This window comes from Fusarium oxysporum, chromosome XII, assembly GCF_013085055.1.
Source record: "Fusarium oxysporum Fo47 chromosome XII, complete sequence".
Taxonomy (NCBI): Eukaryota; Fungi; Ascomycota; class Sordariomycetes; order Hypocreales; family Nectriaceae; genus Fusarium; species Fusarium oxysporum.
Window position 1 is genome coordinate 1380152 of NC_072851.1, and position 26629 is coordinate 1406780.

A 26629-nucleotide genomic window follows, 5' to 3' on the forward strand; every position below is an offset into this window, starting at 1 on the left:
TCATTCTTGATCTTATTTTGAGAAAACGACGAAAGCGACGAACGAGCCAATCACAGGCCCTTAATTCAGATGGTCGGTGCGCAACAGTCAAAAGCCTAGACACTTAACTACAGTCCATAACCTATTGGAATTCACCTCTCGTGTCATGTTAATCTGAACGCGTAACTAATTCTCGCTTTCCTTCTTCAAAACGACGCATTGTTGTGCCATCATTCTGGGTCAGGGGCCGATTTGCAACATGGCTTACGACTCCTGGCGAGGCTCCCAAATAACAGCGTTGAGCGAGTTGTTATAAAGACACGAGAAGAAGCTGCAGGGCCAACCTTATTTTCTCTACTCTCTATAGCAATCAGCCAAATCTCAACATCGAATACCTCTTACGAACGCCTATTTTATACCTACAATGGCTACCATCATACCGACTCTCACTACACTCGCCCCTGCGTCTTCAATTGTCGCATCAGCGACACCCTCGTGCATAACTGCAGCGCCCGACAAGTACGGCTATGTCCCTCCGGACTCTTGCAACGCCAATTATGGATTCTACCCCAATTGGGAAGACAACACAGCCTTTGCGGTTGCCTTTGGCTTGTCCACCGTGGCTCACCTGGCCCAAGCAATCATTCTCAAACAGGTACTTTCCATCTTATGCCTTGGAGGAATAACAGACTGACATAACTAGAAATTCTGTTGGGTCATCGTGATGGGAGCATCTTGGGAGTGTATCTGTTTCATCGCTCGCGCCCTAGGTGCCAGGGACCAGCAGCAAGCGGCCTACGTCACCGTCTCGACTCTTCTATTTCTACTTGCACCGATTTGTACGTTCTCTATCTAGGAAGTACGATGCTCAGCTAATACGGTACTCAGGGATTAATGCATTCATATACATGATAGTCGCCCGTCTTGTCCATCTCGTCATTCCGCAGCGCCGCGTGGCCGGCATCTCCGCACAATGGCTCGCCAAAATTTTCGTCATCTTCGATGTCATGTGCTTCATCATCCAGGCTGCTGGTGGGGGCATGCTCGCCTCGGACAACGCAGATACATCTAAACTGGGGCAGCATATTTATATGGTTGGCATTGGCATCCAGCTTGGCTGCGTCGTGGTCTTTCTTGTTATTCACGGCCTTTTCTATCGCGAGCTTTCTCTTAATGCTCGTATAGGCAAGCAAGAGACTCGGACCCGGTGGTTGAAGCCTCTCTGTTGGGTTGTCTACATAGTCCTTGTCCTCATCGTGGTAAGTATCCCATATTACAGGTTTGCGCCCCATAGCTGATTTGGTTTGACCAGGTGCGAGTTATCTTTCGTCTCGTCGAATTCGGTGGTGGTGCAAATAGCAACAATGTGGTACTTCGACACGAGGAGTTCCAGCTCTACCTTGATGCATTGCCGATGCTCATCGCTTTGGTCTTGCTGAACGTGGTGCATCCTGGTCAGGTATTGAAAGGTCCTGGTGCCAACTTTCCATCCGCCAAGGTCAAGTGGTGGCATGGCCGATGAGTGGCATTTGAGACACTCGAACTGTCGTCGACACACAGGAGTGGATGATCACCGAACGATTGAATCGAGACGACATGAACTTGTATGCCGGCCTTTCCTGGGTGCTTTACAGATAAGGCCGTAGCAGAGTTCCCTGGTGGATGTCTATTTCTCTATGTTGTGATAGTTACGGCAGGACCAAAGAAATAAAGGTTTAGCGTCTGATAGATAAAGAAACATAGTTATTGGAAGGAGGGCTTATTAATATTAGCAATCGCTAAGCGTGCTGCCCCTTATAGTGTTAGGAGACCAAGTTGGTAGCGATGTGAGCAAGAAGGAGGAACATTCGATAAGAGAACGTGCCTGTACATATATAAACAGTGATTGCCCTGCTGCACATTTAGTAAGAATTAAGGAACATGCATCTTCTCAATTCAATGTATGGGTACTACACCTTTTTTAAATCACGTCAATTGGTTCAGACAGTGCGTGCCAAATTCTGCCGCATTTCTACCAGTTGGCAGCTAAACAGAGATTGTCTAAATATATTAGTGCTGGAAGGTATATCTATACGGGCCCCAGGAAGCATAACTGAAGATCATGCCTAGTGAGTTTACACTTATAGACTCTGCAACATATCCTAGCCGCGCGCTGCTTCACAAGAAAGATAATACGAGGGCGAAGAAGGGTGGGGGGAAATGCCTTACCATGGTTCGGCGAAATGACTACCTTCTCAGTTCTACACGAGCCGTGACACGAAGCTAGAGGCTATTCAGTCTTATGATGAATAGAAGCAGAGGAAATTTGATTTGACAAGAAATGCTTAGATAGTAGCAAAGACAGAACCCCCAATAATGCTGGCTAAAATCATACATGTTATCGCGCCCGCCCCTATCCTGTCCATCATTGTTATCTTTGCATATTTCGGTTTCGACACGTCGACATCCATGCTCGTCTGGCCACCACCCGGGTTTCCTTTTGACGTTCCTCCGGTCTTCGTTGTCACTGGCGGTCTCGCCTTCTGACCGAGGGTGTACATGATAGCTTGCAGAGAGCTCATCTGCGGTCCGACCCCAACGATCCCATCGAACCCGTTGGTTAACCATGTGAAGCCGCAAGCCGTGCCAGCCTTGCCTGCGAAGCCCGAGGCGGGTGATCCTGAACACGAAGTGGCGGCCTTCTTTGCAGTCGATAGCAACGTCTGTGTGATGTATTCGGAGGTATGGGGAGCTACCAGTGCGGTAGCTGCCATCCAACGGCTGAGATAGCCTTTGAAGGTCTGTTGGTCGAGGTTGCATAGCTTATGCTCCTCGCAGAACTGCTCATAGATAACACCATTTTTCACGAACCTATTCTTTATGTCCCCCAGTAGACCGTCTACTCGGGTTTTCCACGAAGCTTTCCCGGTCATGTTGTACATGGCAGCAGCACCATAAAGGTAAACACCGCTATTGTAGGTCCATTGGTTGGTATCCATGGAGCTGGGGCATTTCCCTTCGAAATGGACACCATCTCGGACCTGGTATGCGCTGTTGATGAGTCCGATCTTGGTTTCCCAGTCCCAGACCTTCTCAGCCCAGTCCGCGTAAGTGGTATTGCCAGTATAGCGGGCAAGACGTGCAGCTATGTTGAAGAAGCAACCGTTCGAGATAGAATTCTTATAATCATATCCCGCGTTCCAGGTGAATATTTGCCATCGCATTCCACCGCCGCAGTGCTCTGTATCCCAGCGACTAACATATTCGTTGAAAACAGCCTGAACTAGTGCTAGCCATTGAGGCTGGTCTGCTGGCGGGTCAGGATATTTATGCTCAGCTGCCGACATAGCAGCCACTGCCCAAAATCCTTGGTCATCATTGCCTTCTGTCATGGTCTGGTTATCGGGCATGTAGTCGTCATTTGTCCCGACCTGATGCAGCATAGCCTGTGTAGTAATCTTGTTGTAGCTCTCATCGCCAGTAAGCCACCAGTAGTCGATCAATGTACCGAACATACCCCCTGCTGTCCACCCTGTTTCGAATCAGATGCTGAAGTCCGCATGTATTCCTCCTCATCATGACTTACAATAATAGGGATCTGGCAGGTTGCCTGGTGTATCACCGGTATTGTTGCCAGTATAGTATTTTACTAAGCCATACGCAACAACACTAGCAGCTTCTTTGACAGACTCTGGATATGGTAAGTTACTGGGCAGCGAAAATGAAGAGACCTGTTGACTTACTGTCGTCGTCCCATGATACATCAATGCCGTGAACAACAGCTGCTAAGGCCGAAGTTACAGCGACCGTTTTGATTAAGGAGGCTTTCATCTCGCCCAATGAACGTCAAGCGGGGAATAGACTTTAGCGCTAGCCCGGAGGAAAGACTCAACTCGACTCCTTATCTCTTCATCCACGGAGCAAGATCGAACAGCGAGGTCTGGTATCAAGTCCAAAATGCTCATGAGTTTTATAAAAACGTATACGCGATAATTTGAGCGAGCAAGAGCTCTTCGTATTGACTGAGACACTCTCCTGAATTAAATGACGAATTATCTGTCAAAAGGGGTTAACCGGCTAGCAACGAGGCGCAGTATTGGTTAGTCCAGGAACGGGGCCGAAAAATTGCTTCAGGAAATTCAGGTCAAAGGAGGCGAAGCAATAAACACGAGGAAGCGAGAGCACGGATTACGCAATCCTTGCGCTATGGATTCGCTTAGATGCCGGGGAAATAGGTAGCATGGGTTAAGCAAGTCTAGACTCGACCCTCATTTCCAGTTTATAAGGTTCTCCCTTCTCCCTAAGAGACCATCATCGGGCGAGTCATTCACAAGCTCACGTCTCTTGCGACGCTGTTTAACAATGCCATTGGACTTATCAATCTCACCAGGGAGAGCCATGCAGTAGATCAAGTCCAGTGGTCAATGCAATACCTGAATACCAGACAACTTCTTAAGATTAAAGTTCGTTTAATTAATGTCTCATTTTGGGCGGTTAATCTTAGTTACGGTGCTGTTTTACCGTCAAGGAGGAGGCTTAGCCCATTGTTGTCGTATAGAATCACTGAGAAATACGGGCGTCTAAATTACGCGTGGCCCGCACCCGGAAAATACCAGTCAGATGTTTCGAAATGGCCAATTGTGAAAATAAGAGACATTGATGTACCCTACAGAGGACAAATCTCTGATTTTATAACTACCCTAGCGGCAAAGGAAACTTTAAGATTTGAGCAGCTAGTCATGTGTCAGTTTATCTGCTCCTTATCTCCCAATTTTGCCATGGGAGGATGAACAGCATGGGATACGAGGAACGGAAGGCCAACAGGCCTGCGCTGGTCCAAAACTCACCAGTGAGGGTTTTTGGATGAGCCGACGCTATACAAGGGTAAGGCCAATTACGGCAGATTTGGCCAGTGACATAATATGCATATCAAGGGAAAGCAAGAGCACAGGATGTACGTTGCCAGCCAAGGCAATACCAGCAGGTCTATAGCATACACAGACTTCTACTATCGACATGTCATTCCGTCTGAGTTTCGCGCGCGTTGCTTCAACATCTCTACCAACTCGCACGGGCAGTCCCTCGCTATCGCACCGCTGCAACCCTAACTCGGCTACATCACCACTTCCCCAGAACCCTGCTCCGAGCAAAGGATCATTTAATTGAGTCAACCGAGATGCGCCAGTTCGGCGCCCTAGAGATCTCTCCCTTCAGCCAATTTCAAAAGTTGAGAAGGAGCTGCGTAGCTAGAGTACGACGTTGATACTGTAGCTTCCAAACTACTTGTGGAATATTGTCATGTATCAAAGGTGCTTTCATCTCGTATCCCTCGCCCCAAAGCTGCTTTCTTGTGTTAAGGAGAATCATGCCAAATTGTCAAAAAAGAAAATGATAAAAGACCCGATGTCTACGCAATGACAGTCAGCTTCATGTCCACAAAATCGACATGACAGTCTTAGATTCGGCTCTGGAAGTATATGTAAAACCAAGGGAATGAGCGTCAACAATTTCGTACTATTTGTAACAATGGTTATGCGTCTGCATGCATTCCCGAGGATGACAGACTGTTTATTCTCGGAAGCTAGTGCTAGTGATAGCACACAACCCTATCTAGGCATGAATACATGCCTATGGCTAGGGCAAGGAAGAAGCAATCAAAGTTTGATATCTGTGATGCATGGCCGGAAGAGGGTCACTGTTCTGCTTCTTGACGACCCTTTCTCCATTGCCAGATGGCTTTACACCAGACCCAAGTCTCAATAGTACCAAAGATGCTCAGAACTACCATTACGACTACCTTGGTTCTTTTGCTAAGACCCAGAGAGTTGAGACTAAAAGCTGGATAGGAGGGATTGGGTTCTGAACTCTCATTTTGCGGAGCCTTGCTTTTTCTGCGCTCCTCTGTTATCCACCTTTGATCAAGCGGTGATTTTGACGAAATGTTGATGGTTTGGATGGTTGAAAGTCTTTGAAGTGAGCGGAAGGTCGACACACGGGGTCGAATGGAAGCGATGGTGATCATGATGTAGGCCAACGGTTGGGCCGTCTGGCTCTGGTGAAATCGAGGAACTAGAAGGGCAATTGAAATAGCGAAAGATTTTCGACTGCTAATATTGACGAACTGACAATATAATACCGGAGACCAGCCACTGTTATTAAATAGACAGGCTGATCAAGTCAGCCTTCGTATCCCGTATCGCTCGTATCGCGTATTTGACCCCACTTTCACGGAGTAGTATGCCCTCATGTCAAAACGAACTTACCCAAGGAAGGGTTGTTGCCATGTTCAATATAATTGAATCCATTGAGATTGACCGAAATAATCAAGTCTCATTGAAATTAGGCGTCACGCCCCATATTTGCGATGTCATTCAAACTTTCGTTTCCACGTGTGAAAGCGACCAATCAGCCAGAGCACCACTAAAGTAAAGAAATCAAGAATGAGCTTTCAAGGGCCTGAGAACTCTTAGCAATCTTCAACGTAATGGCTGGCTTCAGCCCTATGACAGTGACTCAGATTTGCGGCGCCGGAGCTTGGTCTGGCCACTTCAGATCTGGAGATGCCGCCTCGCCACTCTCGTCCTTCATTGGTCGGCCCGAAGCATCGCAAGATCTTCCCAGCTCCACTTTGCTGGTCAAGTTTTATCACGTTGTCTAGCTGGTCCATACCGTGGTAGTCAATCATTGTGGCAAGCCTCGCAATGCCTGTCGCTGTCTCTCTTCACGCTGCTAAATCAGCATGGACCCCAGAAATGAAGGTGCAACTTGGTACGAGCTTAGAATTGTCGGGTTGAAATGCTGGCAAGGCTTCATGAATGGTTTGAGTAGCCACATACTCATCGGATTATTTTCTCAGTGGACTCAGTGGATGCAGATCTTTAATCCAGTCTTAACAACTTTGTAACGGAAGAAGCAGTACTAATAATATCATCATATATCATTCAATCGCTATATACTTGCTGCATAATATCTATATCTATAAAGTTCTTGACTTTCGTGTCTAAATGGAGTTGTCACCGCATGAGAAGACGCCACGAATGGAGCTCTTATCGTTCTCAAAGATGTTCAACAATTCGGTGATGGAAGACCACAAGCCTCCACCGTTCATGAACAATGACTGGACGATAAGCATGCCGTTAATGATGCAAAGGGCAATCTTCTTCCAGTTCTTGGTATACTGGCCCTTATTGATATGGAACCAGAAGATGGCGCTGAGACCGAAGGTGAACCAAGCGATCGTGGTGGCGGAGGAGATGGAGAGGATGGAGTCGAAAATGGGGATGGCGTTGGAAATGACAAAGACAATGATCCAGTAAAGGGTCACACAGGCAACCCAGATGCTCCAAGACTTGACACTTCGGTCGGTAACTTGGTGGGTAGCCTTGATGGATCGCATGGCGACAACATACATGTACTTGATGCCGGTATGACCGAAAGCCATGGCTGTCGCGAACACGCAAGGAAGTACGACACCGTAGGCAACCTTGGCGGGGATTCGGGGCGCGGATCCAAGAGCGGGAGAGGTAGTATAGTCGCCGGCAAGGCAGTAAATGGCGACGGCGACGATGGTGTAAAGGGTAATGGAGAAGACTTCGAGGCAAGCCAGAGCCATGGGGAAATCACGGCTAGGATTCTTCATCTCGGCCATGTACGAGACGAAGCTGATGTTTCCGGCATAGGCGTAGCAGATCTTGAGACAGGCATTGAGGCCTTGTCGGAAAGTTGGGTTACCGATGACCTGGATTTCGCGATCCCATCCGGGAGGGGCCTGGGAGGGAGTGTCGACACCCAAGCTGATCATGACGACAAGAGCGGCGGCTAGAATACTGATTGTGGAGGGGATACCAGACTGTGAGACGAACTTGACGGTTCGAGGCAGACAAAGGACCCAGCAAGCGACGACGGCGATGATAACGAAGCTGACGGTACAGAAGGCATGGTTGCTCAGGGTGTTGAAAGCAACCGATAATGTCACACTGGCAGATGCACAGGTCATCATAACCTTGATCATCAAACCAATACCCGCAATGACCTCAAGCGGTCTACCACCAATGATACCGCACATATCAACGACGTTAACGACGTGGGGATACTTTCTGTAAAATTGGAGGAGTTCATAGGCAGTGTAGGCAGAGAGGGAACCGAGACCAATGATGGCGATGATGCCGGGGACGACGCCGAGGACCTTGAGACAACCGGGGAGGGACAATACACCAAGACCGACTTGGTTGGTGACGAGGACGAAGACTGTGTCCCATTTGCCGAGTGTTCTGTAGTTCTTGCCGCCTTGGTTGAAGATGTTTTGCACGGGCTCGTCGGATTGCTCCTTGGTGTCCATGATGTCGCCGCCATCGTTGATAGTGTTGATCTCATCGCCGTCGATGCCGCGAATGGATGCAGTACGGTGATGCTCGGGCTGAGCCATCTCAGGCTGAGTCTTTGTCGTCTTATCTTCAGCGCCCATATTCAATAAAACAAAATAGCCGTACTCAGTAATAAAACCTCAATGCGAGGTAAGAAGGTGTATAGTGGCGGGTTATGATCAGCGACAGTTTGACGAGATGAAGACCAATCTCAACTCAACATCGGGCGATACCAAATCTTATATACATCCGCCAAGCCCAAAAGTCTCCAGATGTTTATCTTCCGTGGAGACCTTCTGAAAAACCCTCGTCTCGTTATCTCTTGCACGGAAGAAAAAAGACTCGCGGAGCCCCATGGGGGAACGTGAGTCTCTCACGTAAAAGTTAGCAAATCTTCAAAAACCATCAGGTCATTGGAATGTCCCAGGGCCGAGCGAAAAGAAACGGGGCCGTGGATTAAGAAAAAATAAAATGGAGTTGGTGTTACGTTATGTGTCAGCGATCTTTGCTCAATGAGAATTGGTTGGTCAAACGAGATGAACAAGAGATCTCCAGTATGAGGTGGAACGGAGATAAGAATTGCATGGTTGATTTAACGGTGTCTTGCATCAATTGTCTAAAGTGCTCAGTAAATATGTTCTGCTGGAGAGTAGTCGTCGTTGAAATGAGGCTCTCGAGTCCTGGCTCAAGGTGAAAGATTCGGTCTAGCACACGGCTAAATCGGACGCCAAGTAACAAGCTTATTTCCGCCTCATACGGTCTCGGAGCAAAAGAGAGACGGAAAAAAAACCTTGTTGGAAAATCTGCCGGCGGTATTCAACGTAAAAAAAGGTTCAGCATTTCCGTTACGCGAAAAATAGCTTGTTTTGACACATGCATTGACCATTTTGTGGAGTCGCCCAGTCTTTTACAACATGCCGTAGTATCCGACACCGGCGCAATAGATGTATTGCTATTGGAGAGAGATAAAAAAAGTCTCGGTGGTACTGTAATTGTGTTGAGTCTATCGCCATTGAGGCGGACGGTCTGTCCGTGGTCACGTATCGTAAGAGTCTGGTCGGGCGGACTTGAGAAGTGCCGGTGAGTTTATTCCCGTTTATCTTGATAAGAGGAGGATCCATGACGGGTACTGTATGTACTTTTTGGTGGGAGGGGAGACTGATCAGCATCCTACGTGTTCTAGAAAGTAACGCGCCTCACTTTCCTGCATCCAAACCCTGACTCGCCCAGCTTCGCGCCCTCCAGAACAGAACAACAGGGCGCATTGGTTGGAGTAAGATTCAGGATCTTGTGGGGGCAAAGGTTGGGGAAATGAGGGGGAGAAACCCAATTTCTCACTGTTTTTGACTCAGATGCTCCGACTTTTCCTCTTGATTATCCAAGATCGTGGGGAATTCTGTGTCTTGGCGGTATTAACCTTTCGTGTTGAATGACTAGCCGACATGCAACTGGCCAACGACGCGTCTGGGGAAATGACTGATGTTGACAGCACATATCCTCCCCCGTGTTTTGGAGTCTTCCAAGGAAGTGGTTTCCTTGGGGTAATTTGTAACTAGTCGCTTTTCTTGACATCACTTTATCCTTGGCGGAGGTGCTCGGTACCGAATTATCCCGACCATTGAGGGAGGAGTGTTATGTAAAAGCTCATCTTATTTACGACGATTCTGCTATATGTATGCTATGAAATAAATGTTATATAATCGACGCCACCCGCACCATCTCGCTGACATTCCGTTTACTTGGGCAGCTCGCACTTCCAGCTGTCGGGGTTCTTGTAGTTACCCTTGCGGTCCCAGACATTGCGGTAAGGATAGCGGCAGTGTCTACGCTCAACTTCGACCTTTCCGGTGGTAGCACCGTTGACGTAGCGAACACCTGTGATGGTCTCGGGTGCTTGGCCTTCCTCAACCCACTTGACAAGAGCGAGGAGAACGTTGTTCTTCGCCTCCTTGCCACCCAGGTTTGCGCGGTTGTTTCCAATGCGATTGGCTCCAATTCCGCCGGAACAGTGACCGCAGCCGCTGACACGGAAGTATCGGTAGAACTCATCAAGTTCAGTGTTGCTGAGGCCCATTGTTGCCGAGACGTGGTTGTAGTATTCCATTGAGTTGTCGGAGCTGATGAGACCGTCCTCGAGACCATGCCAGTGAATGATCTTGGATCCCCGCTTGCGGAACTTGGAGAGGTCTCCCTCCCATGTCTCAACATTGAAGGGGTTGACCTCAGAAGCCTTCTGGTAATCATTGGGTCCAATGGTGTTGGGGTCCCACTTGGTATCGTTCCAGATAACGTACTGGAACCATTCCGTAGAGTAAGGGAAAGGCTGCTCGCCGATGGCAAAGCCGAAACCCTGATCGGCTCCAGGAGGAATTCGAGGGTAGATATATGTGCCGTTGTTACCATACAGAGGACCAAAGACCTTGCGGACTGTCTCGATCTGGGGTCCAGTCAGGCAGTTCTTGGTCTGACCCTTGCTGCAGACAAGAGCCTCAGGGCGGTACTGGCAAAGGTTGGGATCCTCGAGAATACCATCTGCAACACCATCAAGTGGCTCGTCGCACTGAACCAAGACGTTCTTCTGAACCATAGCCCATTCCTCAGGACTGAGATGGGTAGGTGCTCCAGGGGGGCCAGTGATACCCCAGAAGCTTCCAGAGCGGGACTGCAGACCGTTGAAGCGCATAGCGGGAGCACCAGCCACAATACCATCGAAATCATGAGGGAAGCTCTGCGCCTCCTTCCATCCCTGTCGTCCACCAGTTGAGCATCCAAGATAGTAAGACTTGGTATGCTTCTTGCCGTAGAACTTCTTCGTAAGCTCTTTTCCGAGAACAGTTCCAGTGTGAACTGAACGGTAAACATAATCCTCAACGACTCCCGAGTTCTTGTACATGGAGACAGCTGAAGTGCCGTTATGTCCATTGTTAGCTCCGACAGTAGCAAAGCCAAAGCCAGCACCGTAGGCAACATCATCGTACTGAATACATCCAGCCATTCCACCATTTCCAGTGCTCAAGAATCGACCGGTCCAGTTGGAAGGAAGCCAAGCCTCAAGGGTAAGGTTTGACTTGGGACCAGTAGTAACAAACATAGCCACGCGGCAGATCTCAACATCAGTGATGGTGCTCTTGGGCGTGCATGTTGGGTGGTTGTCAGGAAAAGTGATGTTTTTCCCAGCAGGCACGTGCTCAGTGAACCAGACTTTGGTGTTGGGCAACTTCAGCGAGGTCTTGAAACCAGCGCATTTAGCCGCAAAGTCATCACCCTTGCCAGCAGCAGCACAAGCCCCCAACCCCGGAAAGAGCAAAAATGTAGGACGCATATTATCTTGCGGTAAACAAATATCAGTCGAGGTGTCGCTGAGAACCTGGGGAATAAAGCCCAGAACAAGAACAAGGCTGGCGAACAACATTATTTTATATCCGTCTCCCGCATAAATGTTTACCAAAACCCTGGCCTTTGTATTTTGCGGGGGAACCTTGTGATAATTTTGAGGAAATACGCGGTTGATTCCTGAAGCAGCAAGACGCTGTTGATCCCTACCAGATCAGCAACCCTCGGCAATACCATGGGAGTGCTATCGCGGATTGAGGATGGTTTGACAGGGCGGTAGTTGGGTTCGTGAGGGGAAGAGAAGGGGTCTTGAAACCTCGGCTGGCCTGGTTGGGAACTAGATCCGGGGTGCATGAACGGGGTAGATGGATTGGGGAGGAGTTTGCGAGTCAGTCGTTGTGAGGATGGGCAGAGATATCGGTCCGGATAATCTACTTGAGATGGAGACTAGTGTCGTTATGGGTTCTGTTATTAGGCGCGCTGCAGACTTCTTGGAATGAGGCCATTGTTAAATTAAATCTGGCGTGTTCATATGTGAATTTATGAGATAATTACTACCGTCGGCGTTCGAAGTTTGACGATCCAAGAATCGCCAAGAGGGTGATTTCCGGTGTCTTCAACTGTAACTGTTGAAATCCAGGCCTAGTCTCACGGTCTCTCCTAGCACCGACCAGCATACAACCCCTGCTTAGCCGATCGATAATTGTCGCCAGTAAGAACCATTGTTCATCTGTTCAGGAACCGGATAACAACCCGAATCATTGCGCGTCAAAAAGGTTCCCAATGCAACATCCTTTTTGTTTTATGACGGTTGAGTTGTGAGCATACGGAACACGGCACTTACATCCCTGTAGATCTATTTCATTATCACTACTCCAAGAAAAGTGGCTGATATGTGTTCTTGCAGCCTCACGAGTTCTTCAGAAGTTGAGTCAAGAAGTGAAGTTGTAAATTTAATTCTTATGTACAACCCCTGTGAACTTTATCGCCGTTTCCGTACATTCGTATTCCCATTAACGATGGGAATACCCCAGATCCACAGCTAGTTCGATCATCTGAACTTTGTAGTACCTTTTTGACTTTTTCATATCGGAATTATCACGGCGGTGACATTCTACCAGGATGTATCAAATCACGCCATGTCCATCCATAGAGAGTTAATGTCCATCCTGGCCATATCACCGTCGGCCTCGCCCTAGCAATTTCCGTCACAGTCCGGCAACACCATCTAATTCCAGATCAGCATCTTTATCTCTGAGTAATAAAAAGGACTACTTACTGCCCACATGTCAATAACAACATACTTGCCCTTGCTCTCAGCAGGTGGTCTCTGCAAAACACCAACGGCAAGGACATAATTTAACCACTCATAATCCGGGTGCGCCGCCTGAAAAACGCCCCTCAACAACGTCCTTCCATCAGGCTGCGTCGGACCAGAAGTTTGGATATAAATATCAACTCCATCATGAGTTCTGAGGTTGTATCGGGTATCGGGGAAGAAAACGCCATTAGTGTCGGTGAGACCCCAGTCGGCACCAAGGTTAGTGACCGTTCCCGAAAGCTTGGGTCCTTTGAAGGTTCCGCCGGTGATGGGAATCACAACGCGGCTACCTTGACCGTAGTCGCCAATCGGCCAACGTTCGCCGAGGGTTGCGTTGACGGTATAGAGATACTCGTAGGATGGCGTTCCCATGAGTTGGGACACTGCCAGGATGGCATTGGAGGCGATGATGAGGGGAGTCAAGAGTCTCATTGTGTCAATTGAATTGTCCTTAGACTGTCTATCACAGCCGGTTCATACTGGACCTTCTACGCTTTTATAAACTCTTTTTATCCTTCTTTTTCTCCAGATCGCCAAGTCGCTATGATGATTCACCGATCATGGAGAACGGTGATCGGCTCGAGGTGAGGGGTTTTCACCCCGCATAGATCCATCGGCAATTGAATGCGGCACGCGCCGTTTACTTAGTTAAGAATATCCTGATCCTGTAATGAAAGAGGTTCATGTTTGGAAGTTTCTTTAACCGCTGCTCGAGTCAAGCGTCATGCGGGGAAAGCCAATTAGGGTCAGGGCATCCGAATGCTAGATCGGACAAGCCATCCGACATCACCGTTGTGGTCTAGGGTTGGGATACCTTGCATAAACTCGCTCGGCAGTTTATGCTTTCTATCATAACTCAGTTGCTGTGACATCATAAATCACGGGGTTTGTCTATCAATCAGGATATCTTGTTGATCTCTCCCAGATCAGCCGTCGTCTTGAGCTGCCCGTTCAGCCTCATTCCTTTCTCTCCACATAGCAGCCCTATCAGCTTGTCGTTCAGCACCCGCCCAAGTCCTCCCTTGAAGGTGTTTCAGACATAGCTGTTTCCCGTCATCAGGGTAGTAGAGCCAAGTAGCCCATTTCGTGAACTGCTTGACATCAGCAATTGCTTTCCGCATGGCAGCAAGTTCCGCCTATATCCATGTGACAGGTTCACTTACGAGGCCTTCCTTCATCTGAGCGCGAGCCCTTTGTCCAATCTTGTCCTCAATAAAGTCTCCTCGCAGCATAGCCAACCGTGAGGGAAACACCCTTTCGAGGTAATGTGCTGTTGATGCAAGATGGGGTTTATCATGCCAGAAGTAAATCGGTGTCAAGGGTATCTTGACACCAGGGTGTGTCGGATCTTCGTATCTTTGCGTAAGAGATGATGATAGCTCTCGCAGGACCGGATGCTGTTCGGATATGGCATGTGAGAGCATACGAATAGCAGCTAAGCATATATACTTGATGGGAGTTTCTGGGTGCGAATCGTATGCTTTCATGATTTGTACAAGGGGTTCCATGGGGAAGTCTGCAACCAAAGCCCAGTCATGTTGCTGCACCCAGACGAAAGGAGTTTGAGTTACCCCTAAGGCTGATCTGACTGCAAGACCGAATCCTAGTCGTCTTGACGGCTCTATAAAGGTGACTTTCTTGTCTCTGGTTTGCAATATCGTGTACTCAACGGTGTTCTGGGGGTTGGGACTACCGTACTCCGCCGTAGCACGCCGTTGGGTGAACTTAGCACCGACATGGCGATATTTTGTGAGTATCAGTTCCTTGACATTCTTCTTGTATTCGTCAAAATCTGCTGCTTGCTGAGGCGTGACTTGTCCTTTCTTCAATCGCGCTGTCGGAACTATTTGATCAAAAGTGTCGAAAACAACAATAATATTACATAATGTTAAAGCATGACAATGCTCTTCAAATGACTTGATAACCGCCAAGACAAGCTCCGTCGATGGCGCGGATGGAGTTGGCGAAGTTGTTATTATGACAGTGACCAATTTTGGCACGGTCGTATCTTGGGTCATTTCGCTGCGCTTGAATGACGTGAGGTGTCGCTGTCAATTAGGCTGAGCATTGGCAGGCATTTACCCTGTATGCGACGAACGTTGGGCTGTGTTTGAGATCTGAGTCAAGGTAATCGATGGCGGTGAGATTGGGCTTGGATGTGATGGGACGGGCCGCTTGGCTTCTGACGCGGAAAATTTTGCGGTCGCACCATGACCATGACGCGATAAGAGTCTACAGCTAACGAACGGCAAGTCATCAACACTCCTACTCCGTACAACGGTCGCAAAGCATAGACTGTCTCAACCAACCTTCTCAAAATACACCAAGAACAATACTTATTACGGAGTACCCCGTATGAAGGTTGAGAACTGATCGTTGCTGTCTCGACGCGCGTACAGATAACACTGTGTAACATTGACGTGTAACCTCAATTGCATGCATCACCAGCCAAGACACCCAAGACCAAAACCCAACGGCTAGACTAGATTCGTTTAACAAATAGCAAAACACTAAAGCAAGTCATTGAAGCGTTTCATCTCGAATTCCTTGCTTTAACGAAGTGATAGACGCCCGTTAATCTGGCAATAACCGGGTTTTTGAGACCCAGCCATCAGATAAACGCCCGATGCCCTGCATGGCAATCCCTGGGAGCCAGGGGATGCATCTAGCCGCTGTCTCAGCACGTGGATCAATAACGAGTACAGAAGAACACTCAATTGCAGGCGATTTCAACGTGTATTCGATTAATAGATACGAAGCGATGCGTGTTGCTGCATATTTCTTCGTAAAAATAGAACGACACTCTCTTGACTGTTCTGCGCAGCTGCAGTTTTAGTGGCTGGGTGTTGTGCCTTCAGTGGGTCACTCAACCCCTGAAGCTAAGAAAACTCCCCAACCTCAAGAAATTAATCTGGTGACTTGGCTGTGCCAAACCCAAGCCAAACCACCAACCTCGCCATTTCCAGCCATCGCCTTTCCAGACCCTCACTAAAACATGAATCAGTTCCTGACATTGTCGCTGTAGATTCTCATTCCTTTCACTCTCTACCCGCTATTTTCATGTCTTGTTCGTAAGACATTCTCATTCTACTCTATCTTTTTTTTTTGTGTTCTCTCACCGCCCCCCACCGCAACATGGCTACAATGGCGGCTCCTCACCAGCCGAGATACAACCTCGAAGATCCGGGCTTTGAGCCTCGCACTGCTCGTGACGCCCGCGAGGCAGCTCGCGCTGCGCGAAATGGCCAGAGTCCGAGATACAGACGTACTCAATCGCCCGAGCAACTCGATGATTTTCGCCCTCAGAGTGAAGAATTCGACATGCGCTCACCTACCTCTGACGTGGCATTGCAGGACGCCATGCTCGCACAAGCACAGCAGCAGCAACAGGTGAGTTTTTTTCAACCCGCGCTAGAAAACACTGTTTTTCTGCAACATCTTTTCTCCGCGCCAGAACCTCGCAATTGACCTTTTGCTTTTAGCGTGTTGTTCCGGTTGGTCAGGTCCCTCGTAATGCCGGGCAGCGTAGACAACCTCCTGGTCCAGGTCCAAACAACAACGCTCCCAGAGGTCCTCAGCAACCAATGCCTCCTACTTATCCTGGCGGAATGGACGGAGGTCCTCAGCAGCAGCAGCCCAATGGTCCTAGAGAAGGTGGTCGGTACAGACGCCAATCGCGCCGCGCTTCAGAGTCTGAACCCCGACCTCATGGAGAGTCACCACCCAGAAATGGCCCAAACACCCAGCAGAGTCGTGTTTCTCAATCCATGGCCTCAGATCAGCATCAGCAGCGTCGCGCACCTTCACCAGACCGACTAGCAGTTCCCGGCAACGACATCAACCGTCTCAACAGCCCTTCCATCCAAAAGAGCGTTCTTCTACCTCTTGAGCAGAAGATTCACGAGTATGATCATCTCATGCACGAAGCTCAAGCTCAAATGAACCAACTCGACGATGAAATCCGCGCTCTTCAAGAACGACGTCGCCAAGCCGAAGACCGCTTCATCGAAGCCAAGTCCAAGCATGACGAGTATGAGCGTCAGCATGCAGATGTCGGCAAAGCTCTCCGCGGGGAACTCATGCAGCAGCCCCCACCACCCGCAGTCCGTCAGCCCGTTCAGCGCATGGATAGCATTGACAGTTTCGATCATCGACCCGTCAGCGCGCAGAGCTCTTTTCATCAGAAGCCTAAGAAGGGGGGCATGCTGCGGATGAGCTTGTTCAACAAGAGCAACTGACTAGACAAAGGTTGCTTATGAAGTTATGCGTTTATGACTGGGATATCGATGGATAAGGGAAAATGGATGACTTGACTTGTTTGGTTTTTTGAAACTTCTTGATCGTCCGCGAAAAAGGACTTTAGCTTATTTGTTTAATATGCTTGGATGTACATAGATTGAGGAGGTAATTTGTTGCACATGAACATTCGATACATCAAAAGATCTTGCTTTTTCAATGACTCTGTTGCTTGTTTATTTGAATCTCAGTGATGACGTCAGTGAAGCTTCAATCGTAAGATTGTCTGAGTAATTGTTTTGTACACATAAACACTGCCCCATCCTGGGGATATCCACCGAAAAGCCATCGTCCATCCATGATCCGTGACAAGATTGCACTCCAGCTACTGTTCACGACCGGTATCATTGTGAAGCCTGCACTCCTGTCGCCTTCCGTTCACTTATCAACGCTGGCCTGTCCATCGCTTACATGCTCATAAATCAATGTCTTAAACTCTAGTCCTTGCTCACTCAAAGCATCAACCACCCTCTCCAGTCCCTTGGGTCCTGCATCACAAAGTAGGATCATGTGTCTGATGAAAACACGGTACTCATCAAACTCATCCTATTGAGCCGCGACACGTTCAACCTTCTCATCTGTGATGTAAATCGACGCCTGAGTTTCCTCGAGCTCTTTAATCAGCTTGCCGAGGTGCGCCTGTACGACCTCAAGTTCGTGACATTTCTCTTCGAGGGCGGCGGACGTATTCGACTTTGCATTTTCGCGGACCCTCAAGACAGTTGACCAAACCTCAGGGCTTGCGGCTTCGATAAAAGTTTTGGCTCTCTGCAGTTTCTTCTCGTTCGCTACATGAGCTTCCATTTCGGCCATGAGGGTAGAAGTGGCGTCTTTGAGCTTAGTGAAGCACTCTCTGGCGTTAGCCACGCTATCCACCTGACTTTTGACGCGGTCTGAGGCGACCTCTCGTTCGCGGGCTAACCTGGCGACGGTGGTTGATGCGAGGGTGAGAAGCTTGTTTAGCATTTTTAGGAAGTTGTCCATCGCGTCATCTTGGTATTGTTTAAGTTCGGAAATCAGGTCGCAATCAGTTGAGAGGAACTGTGGAAATCAGTATTGTAAGTTTGTATAGGGAGTTGAAGTACCTCAGTGTTATCGCCTGCCATCGCTGAAACAGCAATCTGTTGTTGGCGCGGCTGCTTGGGGAAAGCCTCAGGAAGAGACTCGGTTGCAGGATGTTTGCGGGTCACGGGATTCGGTTGGGGTCTTTCAGGTGAAGGAATAGAGGGCTCGGCCTCCGATTTTTCACTCTCAACGACTGTCTTCTCATCCGTGGGGTCTTTGGTAGCAGGTGAGAAGCAAAGCTGTGCATCTTGAAGACGCTTTGGATACAGTGTGGGCTTCATGCCACGCCACGCGTCTACAACAGCGCACTTTGTCAAGTAAACCTTGATTTGGCCAAACTTCTCTCTCCACTGATCCGAGTCATGCATATCTCGAGTGGTGTCAGAAAGAAGATTGTACAAGCTCTCGAGGGTACCAAGCGTCCAGTACTCGGGGTTTATATCGCCAAGCCAAATATTGATATATTCACCGATGAGGCGATAGATCTTGGTTGCGACCTTTGCATGCTTCTTGGAAAATGCAGTTTCCCATGGATGGATGAGGATTCCAGTATCCGCAAATATGGATTCGGGGCTGCACTCGGAACTGGTGCTGGTTGCTCGCTCGAGCGCTCGAGAAGAGGAAGGTGGAGCCATGAAGGAAGCGCGAGATGTGCGCAATTATTGTAAAAGAAGTGATTCTTGTACTGCACACTGAACAGACTGCGAGGATATCAGAAAAAGAGAGTGGCCGCCAGATAGTGGCCGTAAAGAGAAGAGGCCCATGTATCTGCCGTGTTCTTGCGACGAAGCGTTGCAATGGCGATGCTTGAGGGAAGGTGGTTTAAGTGGGGTGAGTATGGCTGCTTACTGAAAATACAGTGGCTACCCGCCATAACATAGGCAGCGACTGATAATGAATTTGCCGTTCGATCTTCAGACTACCTACAGACGATTACAAGACTCGAATGCCTGAAAAATCTCGAGACTTGAGTCTTTATCAATGTTTTGGCAGGCTCAGATGAACTCGGTTTCAAGTTGTGATATTCGGTTCAGCGGTTCATCACAATTGTCTTTGGGCCTTTGGCATATGGACCTTTAAATGACGTCAATGAGCCTTCAATCATAAGACTGCCCAGACTGATGTGATTAGTGCTCAGTTCCTTGAAAACTCTATTTGAAACACTTTCACATTTATTTCGGGAATGAGATGCAAATACACATTGAGAGAACAAAGAACTGGTCTTGTTGGGCGTGGATGTCTTGGATGCGAGACCGCCACCTTATACCAATTTGGGTTTCCGACCAGCGTTCCGATTCCACTAATAGCTTCCCGTCATCTCAACAGGAGCAAACGTTCGCCCCGTAACGCTGTAATTTCCCGTAATTAACTTAGATAATTATAACAAAGCAGCCGTAAAGTCCAAAACTGTCAGTTCACAGTTCTGTGATCTGCAATCACGACCTTTTTCCAGCGTAGCCATCATCGTAGTCCGCCCTACGGAGTCCAGATGGAAACGATGACGAACGCTAAAGAAGTCAGTGGGGGCACTTTAGCGGAACGCTTTTCAACTGCGGTCGATCTGCCGCATTGACTGTTATCAAGAACCTTTGCAATCAGACTCAACGAAAGGACCTTTGACGTGTTAATTCACGACTCATGCGTTCTGAGACATCATTAATTCACATGAAGAACACTTCTCCTGAGCAAACTGCGGCGCAGAACCCTTTCCTCTGATTCCGATCAATCCCTGTAGCCTTCGGAAGGTGGGGCACGGGGAGCTGCAAGGAGGATATCCGGGGACTCGGTAGCCCCTGAGATGGGCGCGGGTCTTCGCAAATCCGGAGATCATGAACAAAGAAAGGAGAGGCTTTTGAGTTTGGTAAACCCGGTTACATTGTCTCAACAAGGCAAGTCAATCATGAACCCTTTCTTTCTGACTCTGTAGATGCTGAGTCGATTGAATAGAGCTGACACTGATCGTCGCTGATTGGCCTTTCGGGAACCGGGACCTTCCTCCCGAGACTACGGTTCAACATCGTCATGAACGATGAACATTCCTCTTCTCAGCGAAGAAGCTTCAGGCGCAATATGAAACGCACGGTTCATTGCCACGTTTTGACGCAATGTGATCATCCTGATTTCCAGGTTTTATTAAGACTTCTCAAGTGATCTTCAGTGAAGAAATGACTCGAGTCGGCAGCTGAGAGGCCGATTTCTATACCAAATCCTTGGCGAATGTCGATCGTCTTCTAGCGCAGAACACTACTGCAAGCCTCATCCGCCTCTAATTCTCATGACATCCTCTCCTGGGCGCGGATCTGTGCCTGGGCCTCTTATCACCGGAACGATGCTGCAAGATAGAGTTGTGATTGGCGATGGACCCTCGGAGAAACGTACTTGATCCATGTAAGTGGCTACGCGCTTTCCAGGCATTAACTTGGCTTTAAAGGCTTCCCCTCCCCTTGGGTCGTGACCCCTATGCATGCGTTGGTTTTTCGGATCGCTTTTTGTTTCTGCAGCCATGGGTAGTGCTACCTCCTTCGCCGCTGAGGCGTTTACACTGCTCTCTATTGGCATTTTGGTCATCGGCCTACGAACGTTTGCGAGGATACGACAAGTCGGTGTGAGAAACTTTGAGGCCGATGATTATCTGATGCTGGTGGCGATTATTCCGTATACGATCGAGACGGCGCTTGCGTATACTGTTGGAGCAAAGTTTCATGGGTTGACCAACAGTGGGATGACGGATGAGGAGCGCAAGGCTCTGTCACCGAACAGTGAAGAATATGGATGGAGGTAGGTTGCTTGGCCCTGCAGGAGACGTGGGTGACTAAGTTTGACAGGGTTGGCGGCTCAAAGATCCAGATCGCTGGTTGGATCATGTACGCAACAGTGCTCTGGGTCATCAAGAGTGCGCTCTGTGCTTTCTACTTCCGACTCACGGTAAGCTCAACACAACATTAATAACCGATGAATGACAGGACTGACGACTCCAGGCTGGTCTCACAGGATACAAAACTCGAATCTACATCGGCTTTGGCTTCATTGCCTCGACATACATCGCCATTGTATGCTGTATTCTCTTCAGCTGCCAACCATTTAACCGCTTTTGGCAGATCTACCCCAACCCAGGCAGTACGTCGAGGCACAACTGGACTTGAGAGGCAAAATACTAATATCCTGTAGACTTCTGCCACCCCGCGTTGTCCAAGCTCTACATCTTCATCATCGTCAGCCTCAACATCATAACTGACGTTTACTTGCTCGCTATCCCCATTCCGATGCTTTGGGGCGCTCGCATTCCCAAGGTGAAGAAGTACGGATTGCTTGTGCTTTTCTCTGGCGCCGTATTTGTGATGGTCGCTGGCTTACTACGATGTATCCTCATCCTCAAGGTATGTGACTTTCCATCACCAGAGTGTCGTGAGGAGCTCACTGACGTCCCCAGAACCCCAAAACAGGACCTGAGGAAGGTGCTTCATGGGCCGTCCGAGAATCTTTCGTCGCCGTCGTAACAGCTAATCTCCCCAGCACATGGGGATGGATGCGCCAAAAGCTCAAACCTATCTTCGGCTCGCTCCTCTCATCCAACAATGTCAGCTCGAAATACAAGGGCGGTCCCGAACCCGGAAGTATCATGCTCGCCGACGGAAACGGATCAAACTGGAAGAGGAGTAACGGAAGGTCTATCAGATCAACGACTGGGCTTGGAAGCGTGAATGATCGGCATGTTTACATTCATGGAGGAGGTGGCGAGGCTAGTTCGGATGAGATTATCCCTTCGATGCCGGGGATTACGAAGGAGGTTGAGTTTACGGTTGAGGAGTCGGATGCCAGAAAATGATGATTGAGGAGATGGGATTTGATTTAGATATGTTATATACCCTGTCATGAAATGACCTAATATGCAATGGACAAGATTTCACTGGTTCAACCCCCCCTTTGATGATTTGGCCTGCCCTGGTATCTCGACTAATGCCGTTTAGGATGGTCTTGATAGGCACTGATACCATTTTCTATTTGAAAACATGAGTTTGCAACTGCTTGCCATTTTCATCATACCTCTTCGGAATGACGTTCAAAATACCATCAACGTCCCTCGGCTCATAATCCAACATCGAGGCAGCCAAAATCATGATATCCATTCCAAAGTTCTCCTTGATCCAATGCGCAAACATGTCCATTCCGGCAACTGCACCGCCCGCAGTCCAAATGTTTCCTTCGACAATCCATTTCTTCTCATCAGTCCACTTGACGTTCGGAAATTTCTGTCTGAGAGGCTGAATAGCACCGTGGTTGACTGTCGCATTCTTGCCGTCAAGCACACCTGCTGCAGCAGCGACGCTGGCTCCAGTGCAAGTGGTGAAGAGAAGCTTTCCAGCTGCGACGTGCTTTTGGATGAACTCGGCGTACTTGGGATGAAGCTCAAAGTTCATGGGATCCGGACCCCCGAGGAGAAGGATGTCAAGTTCGGGGCATTGATCCACGGTTGTAGTCGGGACAATCGGAATGTTACTTGTTTCAAGAACAAAGGTTTCGCGAGTGATGCCGATGTGATGAAAGACGAACTCTGGGGCGCGAGAGATTGTGTCTTGGTCGACCTTCAAATGGCCAGATAGGGTTTTGATGTATGGCTTGGTGGCAGAGTTGAGGAGGTCTGTTGGGCCCAAGACATCTATAGCTTGATAGTCGTAGACAAGTGCGCCTAAGTGGAGGGGAGCCATCTTGCCAGATTGGTTGGAATGAATTTAGAGTGATGACGGATGATGAGGGTGCTTGATGGTGTCATCCAAAGCCAATGGTTGTGCTTTTACGACCCTTTTATAGTGACAGCACCTCATTGTTGTGTACAGCAAAAAAATTGAACTGAAACATGTAACTTCCGATGGCCATCGCATGGAGTTCTACCAGTTTGTGATATATCCGAGCTGGAGTGGATGTTAGACGATCATGGTGGAGTTTTTGCTAGGGGAGTATCCAACAGGAACCCAGCGACTCGATTAGACTCGCTTAGGTCCCTCAGATCCCGCCTATTGAAGCATAGTCAATTGCAATACTTCCATGATGCTTCGGAGCGAAATGATGCGTCGTGGCTGATGAGCCTTCCAGACACAGAACGCGTTGTAAGCACTCCGATGTGACAAAAGGTGCTGACCCGCTTCCGAACCGCAACCGGAATAAGGAAGAAATTCATGTGAATAAGAAACTAGAATGAAGGGGCTTGATTGTTTTCGAATGAAAGGAAGAATGTTACATCGAGATACCAAAATAATTAGCCAACGGGAAGGGGGTTGGACATTGAACCCAACACGTGCAGTTCTTGGCTTCTGAATGCAACCGTTCGGCTGTCTCGGATGTTATTCTCATCGTCTAACCCGCTCTTATCTGCACAAGCATCCACCAACGTCGGCACTTGTCATGGATCTGGATAAGTCTACCACGCGACGATGCCATGTAATTAAAACGCGGGGAAGGAAAACGATGCGTTCATTCGTCGCAGCGGTCACAGCTCAATGTAACAGTCGAGACCGTCTCCATCGTCCTGCTCAAACGGGCTCAACAGCCGAGGAAAATCCCTCGATCAGCAACGCTTCTTGCAACCATTATCTTGACAGAGCGGGGAAATTATCTTGATAGATGCTTGTTCAGAGCTTGAACAAAATGAGGATAGGGAGTTGGATAACTGCAATCTATTCGCCCAACTCGGTAAGCGTGATCTACGAAATGTCGGGGTATTTGGCACCAAAGTCAAGAATTGCAATGTATATGCCATAAAAGGAAGGAAATTGGGCACGCTGATAAGATAGTGTAGCCTCGCTCTATCAGAAGTCAATTCTATCTACGACAAGGACATGGAACATAGTTGTGACGAGAATGGAAGGAGGTGAAGATAGTCGAATTGATTGCACCTAGGAGATAGAGGTCGGGATCAACAGGAGGATCGTCTAGTATGAAGTCGAGAAGCATAAGTAGTTCACCGAAGTCCTCAAAATCATGCATGTTATTCTTCTGCAGACTCTCATCCTTCCCACCTTCCTTTATCATATCGAGTTATCGTGACTTTCAAGATGCGACACTCAGCTTCTCAACTCCTCTCAATATCCCTTAGCCTTCTACTAGGTTCAAGTGAGGCAGCATCGATACCACGCAAAGAAACCTGCACCAAAACCAAGGTTGCAATTCTGGGTGCTGGTGTAGCTGGCATCACTGCCGCACAAACATTACACAATGCTTCCATCCACGACTTCATCATCCTCGAGCACAATGACTACGTCGGAGGCCGCATGAAACATACCACTTTCGGAAAATCCTCCGATGGCAAGCCTCTGACTGTCGAGCTCGGTGCGAACTGGATCGAAGGTCTTCAGAATCCTTCGGGCGAGATTAACCCAATTTGGCGCCTCGCTCAGAAGCACAAAGTGAAGAATACGTATTCTAATGACAGTGCGATCATCACCTACGATGAGACTGGAGCTTCCGATTATACTGAGCTGATTGACCTCTTTGACGAGAAGTTTGAGATCGCTTCGCAGGAAGCTGGTTATATCTTCACCGAGAATCTTCAAGATACATCAACTCGCGCTGGTCTTAGCCTGGCAGGCTGGAAACCAAAGAGGGATATGAAGATGGCTGCTGCTGACTGGTGGGGCTGGGACTTTGAGACGGCGTATTCTCCAGAGGAAAGCGGCTTCGTGTACGGTGTCGCTGGAAACAATGCTACCTTCAAGCACTTCAGTGATGAGACGAACCTTGTCATCGACCAACGAGGCTACAATGCTTGGCTCGTTGGAGAAGCGAATGAGTTTCTCAAGAAGAATGACCCAAGGCTTCGTCTGAAGACGACAGTTAAAAAGATTGAGTACACCACTAAGGGAGTCAAAATCGATACCAACGACGGGTGCGTCGAAGCAGATTACGCCATCTGCACTTTCTCCGTCGGCGTCCTTCAGAACAACGCCGTTGATTTCAAGCCTACGCTTCCCCGCTGGAAGAGACAAGCCATTGAACAGTTCCAGATGGGAACCTACACCAAGATCTTCATGCAGTTCAACGAGACGTTTTGGCCTGAGGACACACAGTACTTCCTTTACGCTGACCCAGAGCAACGCGGCTACTACCCATTGTTTCAGTCACTGAGCACACCAGGCTTCCTTCCAGGATCGAACATCCTGTTTGGAACAGTTGTGCAACAACAGGCTTACGAAGTTGAGCAACAATCGGATGAAAAGACCAAGAAGGAAATCATGGAGGTGCTACGCTCTATGTTCCCCGATAAGCACATTCCCGAGCCCACTGCATTCATGTACCCCCGCTGGAGTATGGAAGAGTGAGTCACGCCGTCCCCCACGCTGCGATGTTTGCTAACAAATAGAAACAGGTGGTCGTACGGATCGTACAGCAATTGGCCCGTTGGTATGACGCTGGAGAAACACCAGAACCTCCGTGCAAACGTGGACCGCTTGTGGTTCGCTGGTGAAGCGAACTCAGCCGAGTTCTTCGGGTATTTGCAGGGCGCTTACTTTGAAGGGCAGGAGATTGGTGAGCGAATTACGAGGATTTTGAAGGGTGAGGAGTCAGAGCAGTCACAGCAGATGAAGAGGTACAAGACGTTACGCGGTACGACGGAGCCTGAGGAGCATGATGCTGCCAACGGATGGTCTACTCCTCTTGACGATTAGGAAGACAGTTCCTAGAGAGAGTCAATGTTCATGAGTTCCATACCTTTGATTTCTGGAGGTAGGACGTGTCTTGTCTGTCCACCTATCGTAGTCATGAATATTGGTTGGCTCCCATAACCGGCCACTTGATGTATGTCACTACTCCACATCTTCATCAATCGACCTTGTAGACACAGGGACAGATAACCATCCCAACAACATGAACCTCATATGGAGTATTTTTAGAATCTACTCCAGAGCTATTGTATGGGTACATAAAACACAATTGCGAAACAACTGACTCGCCTCTCATATCCTCTGCTACAACGGTTTTTATGATTGAAGGCATGGCCATATACAGACATTCACGACGCGACAACTCCAAACCAGGCTCGTCCGTGTGCTTCAGGCTTCACCTTATGACACTCACCTATCTCTCGAGCTCCGCCATGGGTTTATCGAAGATGGCACCTACTCAGCACTCTCATATATCTAGGGTGATACATCTGAAGAAGAGTACATCCTCGTTAACAGAGTCCTATTTCGAATTCGCAAAAACCTATATCAAGCTTTTGTGCTCGCATCAGATCATAAGCAGAACTGATTGGACTCGATCAAAATGATGGTGATACCGACTTTTTTCTTCGGAAGCT

At 48.6% G+C, this 26629-nt stretch overlaps 10 protein-coding genes across 10 annotated transcripts; 4 read left to right on the plus strand and 6 right to left on the minus strand.

Annotated features, from left to right (window-relative positions):
* The first annotated feature begins 348 nt into the window (after positions 1–348).
* Positions 349–1736, plus strand: FOBCDRAFT_254610 (RTA1 like protein-domain-containing protein). The gene is made up of 4 exons (XM_031193766.3): positions 349–634; positions 683–818; positions 868–1238; positions 1292–1736. Exons 1-4 carry the CDS (start codon positions 404–406, stop codon positions 1499–1501), a joined length of 948 nt encoding a protein of 315 aa, XP_031030387.2. The 5' UTR covers positions 349–403; the 3' UTR covers positions 1502–1736.
* Positions 1737–2264: 528 nt separating this feature from the next.
* On the minus strand, positions 2265–3953 carry FOBCDRAFT_234489 (glycoside hydrolase). Its single transcript, XM_031193767.3, has 3 exons — positions 3702–3953; positions 3545–3649; positions 2265–3490 (listed from the first exon to the last, which is right to left on the minus strand). Exons 1-3 carry the CDS (start codon positions 3787–3789, stop codon positions 2304–2306), a joined length of 1380 nt encoding a protein of 459 aa, XP_031030388.2. The 5' UTR covers positions 3790–3953; the 3' UTR covers positions 2265–2303.
* Positions 3954–5343: 1390 nt separating this feature from the next.
* FOBCDRAFT_234491 (uncharacterized protein) lies at positions 5344–6369 on the minus strand. The gene has a single exon (XM_059609972.1). The coding sequence runs from the start codon at positions 5978–5980 to the stop codon at positions 5651–5653; it is 330 nt and encodes a 109-aa protein (XP_059466404.1). The 5' UTR covers positions 5981–6369; the 3' UTR covers positions 5344–5650.
* Positions 6370–6877: 508 nt separating this feature from the next.
* FOBCDRAFT_234493 (transmembrane amino acid transporter protein-domain-containing protein) lies at positions 6878–8688 on the minus strand. The gene has a single exon (XM_031193772.3). The coding sequence runs from the start codon at positions 8420–8422 to the stop codon at positions 6959–6961; it is 1464 nt and encodes a 487-aa protein (XP_031030393.1). The 5' UTR covers positions 8423–8688; the 3' UTR covers positions 6878–6958.
* Positions 8689–10037: 1349 nt separating this feature from the next.
* Positions 10038–14993, minus strand: FOBCDRAFT_287156 (tannase and feruloyl esterase-domain-containing protein; the record flags this gene model as incomplete). The annotated part of the gene is made up of 5 exons (XM_059611700.1): positions 10038–11688; positions 11865–12085; positions 12930–13435; positions 13951–14069; positions 14139–14993. The coding sequence occupies 5 exons, from the start codon at positions 14991–14993 to the stop codon at positions 10057–10059; spliced, it is 3333 nt and encodes a 1110-aa protein (XP_059468195.1). The 3' UTR covers positions 10038–10056.
* A 909-nt stretch (positions 14994–15902) lies between these two features.
* Positions 15903–17429, plus strand: FOBCDRAFT_12422 (uncharacterized protein). Its single transcript, XM_031193777.3, has 2 exons — positions 15903–16365; positions 16458–17429. The coding sequence occupies exons 1-2, from the start codon at positions 16111–16113 to the stop codon at positions 17211–17213; spliced, it is 1011 nt and encodes a 336-aa protein (XP_031030398.1). The 5' UTR covers positions 15903–16110; the 3' UTR covers positions 17214–17429.
* An 8-nt stretch (positions 17430–17437) lies between these two features.
* FOBCDRAFT_234500 (uncharacterized protein) lies at positions 17438–19043 on the minus strand. Its single transcript, XM_031193778.3, has 2 exons — positions 18357–19043; positions 17438–18312 (listed from the first exon to the last, which is right to left on the minus strand). The coding sequence occupies exons 1-2, from the start codon at positions 18969–18971 to the stop codon at positions 17818–17820; spliced, it is 1110 nt and encodes a 369-aa protein (XP_031030399.2). The 5' UTR covers positions 18972–19043; the 3' UTR covers positions 17438–17817.
* Positions 19044–20839: 1796 nt separating this feature from the next.
* Positions 20840–22162, plus strand: FOBCDRAFT_266034 (uncharacterized protein; the record flags this gene model as incomplete). Its single annotated transcript, XM_031193779.3, has 5 exons — positions 20840–21114; positions 21162–21261; positions 21315–21453; positions 21505–21713; positions 21767–22162. 5 exons carry the CDS (start codon positions 20840–20842, stop codon positions 22160–22162), a joined length of 1119 nt encoding a protein of 372 aa, XP_031030400.3.
* A 138-nt stretch (positions 22163–22300) lies between these two features.
* FOBCDRAFT_193507 (class I glutamine amidotransferase-like protein) lies at positions 22301–23042 on the minus strand (the record flags this gene model as incomplete). The annotated part of the gene is made up of 2 exons (XM_031193780.3): positions 22301–22334; positions 22381–23042. 2 exons carry the CDS (start codon positions 23040–23042, stop codon positions 22301–22303), a joined length of 696 nt encoding a protein of 231 aa, XP_031030401.3.
* A 1344-nt stretch (positions 23043–24386) lies between these two features.
* FOBCDRAFT_149094 (uncharacterized protein) lies at positions 24387–25997 on the plus strand (the record flags this gene model as incomplete). Its single annotated transcript, XM_059608303.1, has 2 exons — positions 24387–25645; positions 25718–25997. The coding sequence occupies 2 exons, from the start codon at positions 24387–24389 to the stop codon at positions 25995–25997; spliced, it is 1539 nt and encodes a 512-aa protein (XP_059466405.1).
* Between the last annotated feature and the right edge of the window lie 632 nt (positions 25998–26629).

Bases quoted from the DNA above. Each gene is read 5' to 3' on its own strand.
- FOBCDRAFT_12422 (XM_031193777.3), top strand. From the start codon at position 16,111: ATGGCTACAATGGCGGCTCCTCACCAGCCGAGATACAACCTCGAAGAT. The intron at 16,366-16,457 runs GTGAGTTTTTTT...TTTTGCTTTTAG, and splicing joins AAGCACAGCAGCAGCAACAG to CGTGTTGTTCCGGTTGGTCA.
- FOBCDRAFT_234489 (XM_031193767.3), bottom strand. From the start codon at position 3,789: ATGAAAGCCTCCTTAATCAAAACGGTCGCTGTAACTTCGGCCTTAGCA. The intron at 3,650-3,701 runs GTAAGTCAACAG...TACCATATCCAG, and splicing joins TGTATCATGGGACGACGACA to AGTCTGTCAAAGAAGCTGCT. The intron at 3,491-3,544 runs GTAAGTCATGAT...GATTCGAAACAG, and splicing joins CCTGCCAGATCCCTATTATT to GGTGGACAGCAGGGGGTATG.
- FOBCDRAFT_234500 (XM_031193778.3), bottom strand. From the start codon at position 18,971: ATGGCTCCACCTTCCTCTTCTCGAGCGCTCGAGCGAGCAACCAGCACC. The intron at 18,313-18,356 runs GTACTTCAACTC...TGATTTCCACAG, and splicing joins TGGCAGGCGATAACACTGAG to TTCCTCTCAACTGATTGCGA.
- FOBCDRAFT_234491 (XM_059609972.1), bottom strand. From the start codon at position 5,980: ATGATCACCATCGCTTCCATTCGACCCCGTGTGTCGACCTTCCGCTCA.
- FOBCDRAFT_234493 (XM_031193772.3), bottom strand. From the start codon at position 8,422: ATGGGCGCTGAAGATAAGACGACAAAGACTCAGCCTGAGATGGCTCAG.
- FOBCDRAFT_254610 (XM_031193766.3), top strand. From the start codon at position 404: ATGGCTACCATCATACCGACTCTCACTACACTCGCCCCTGCGTCTTCA. The intron at 819-867 runs GTACGTTCTCTA...TACGGTACTCAG, and splicing joins ATTTCTACTTGCACCGATTT to GGATTAATGCATTCATATAC. The intron at 1,239-1,291 runs GTAAGTATCCCA...TGGTTTGACCAG, and splicing joins TAGTCCTTGTCCTCATCGTG to GTGCGAGTTATCTTTCGTCT.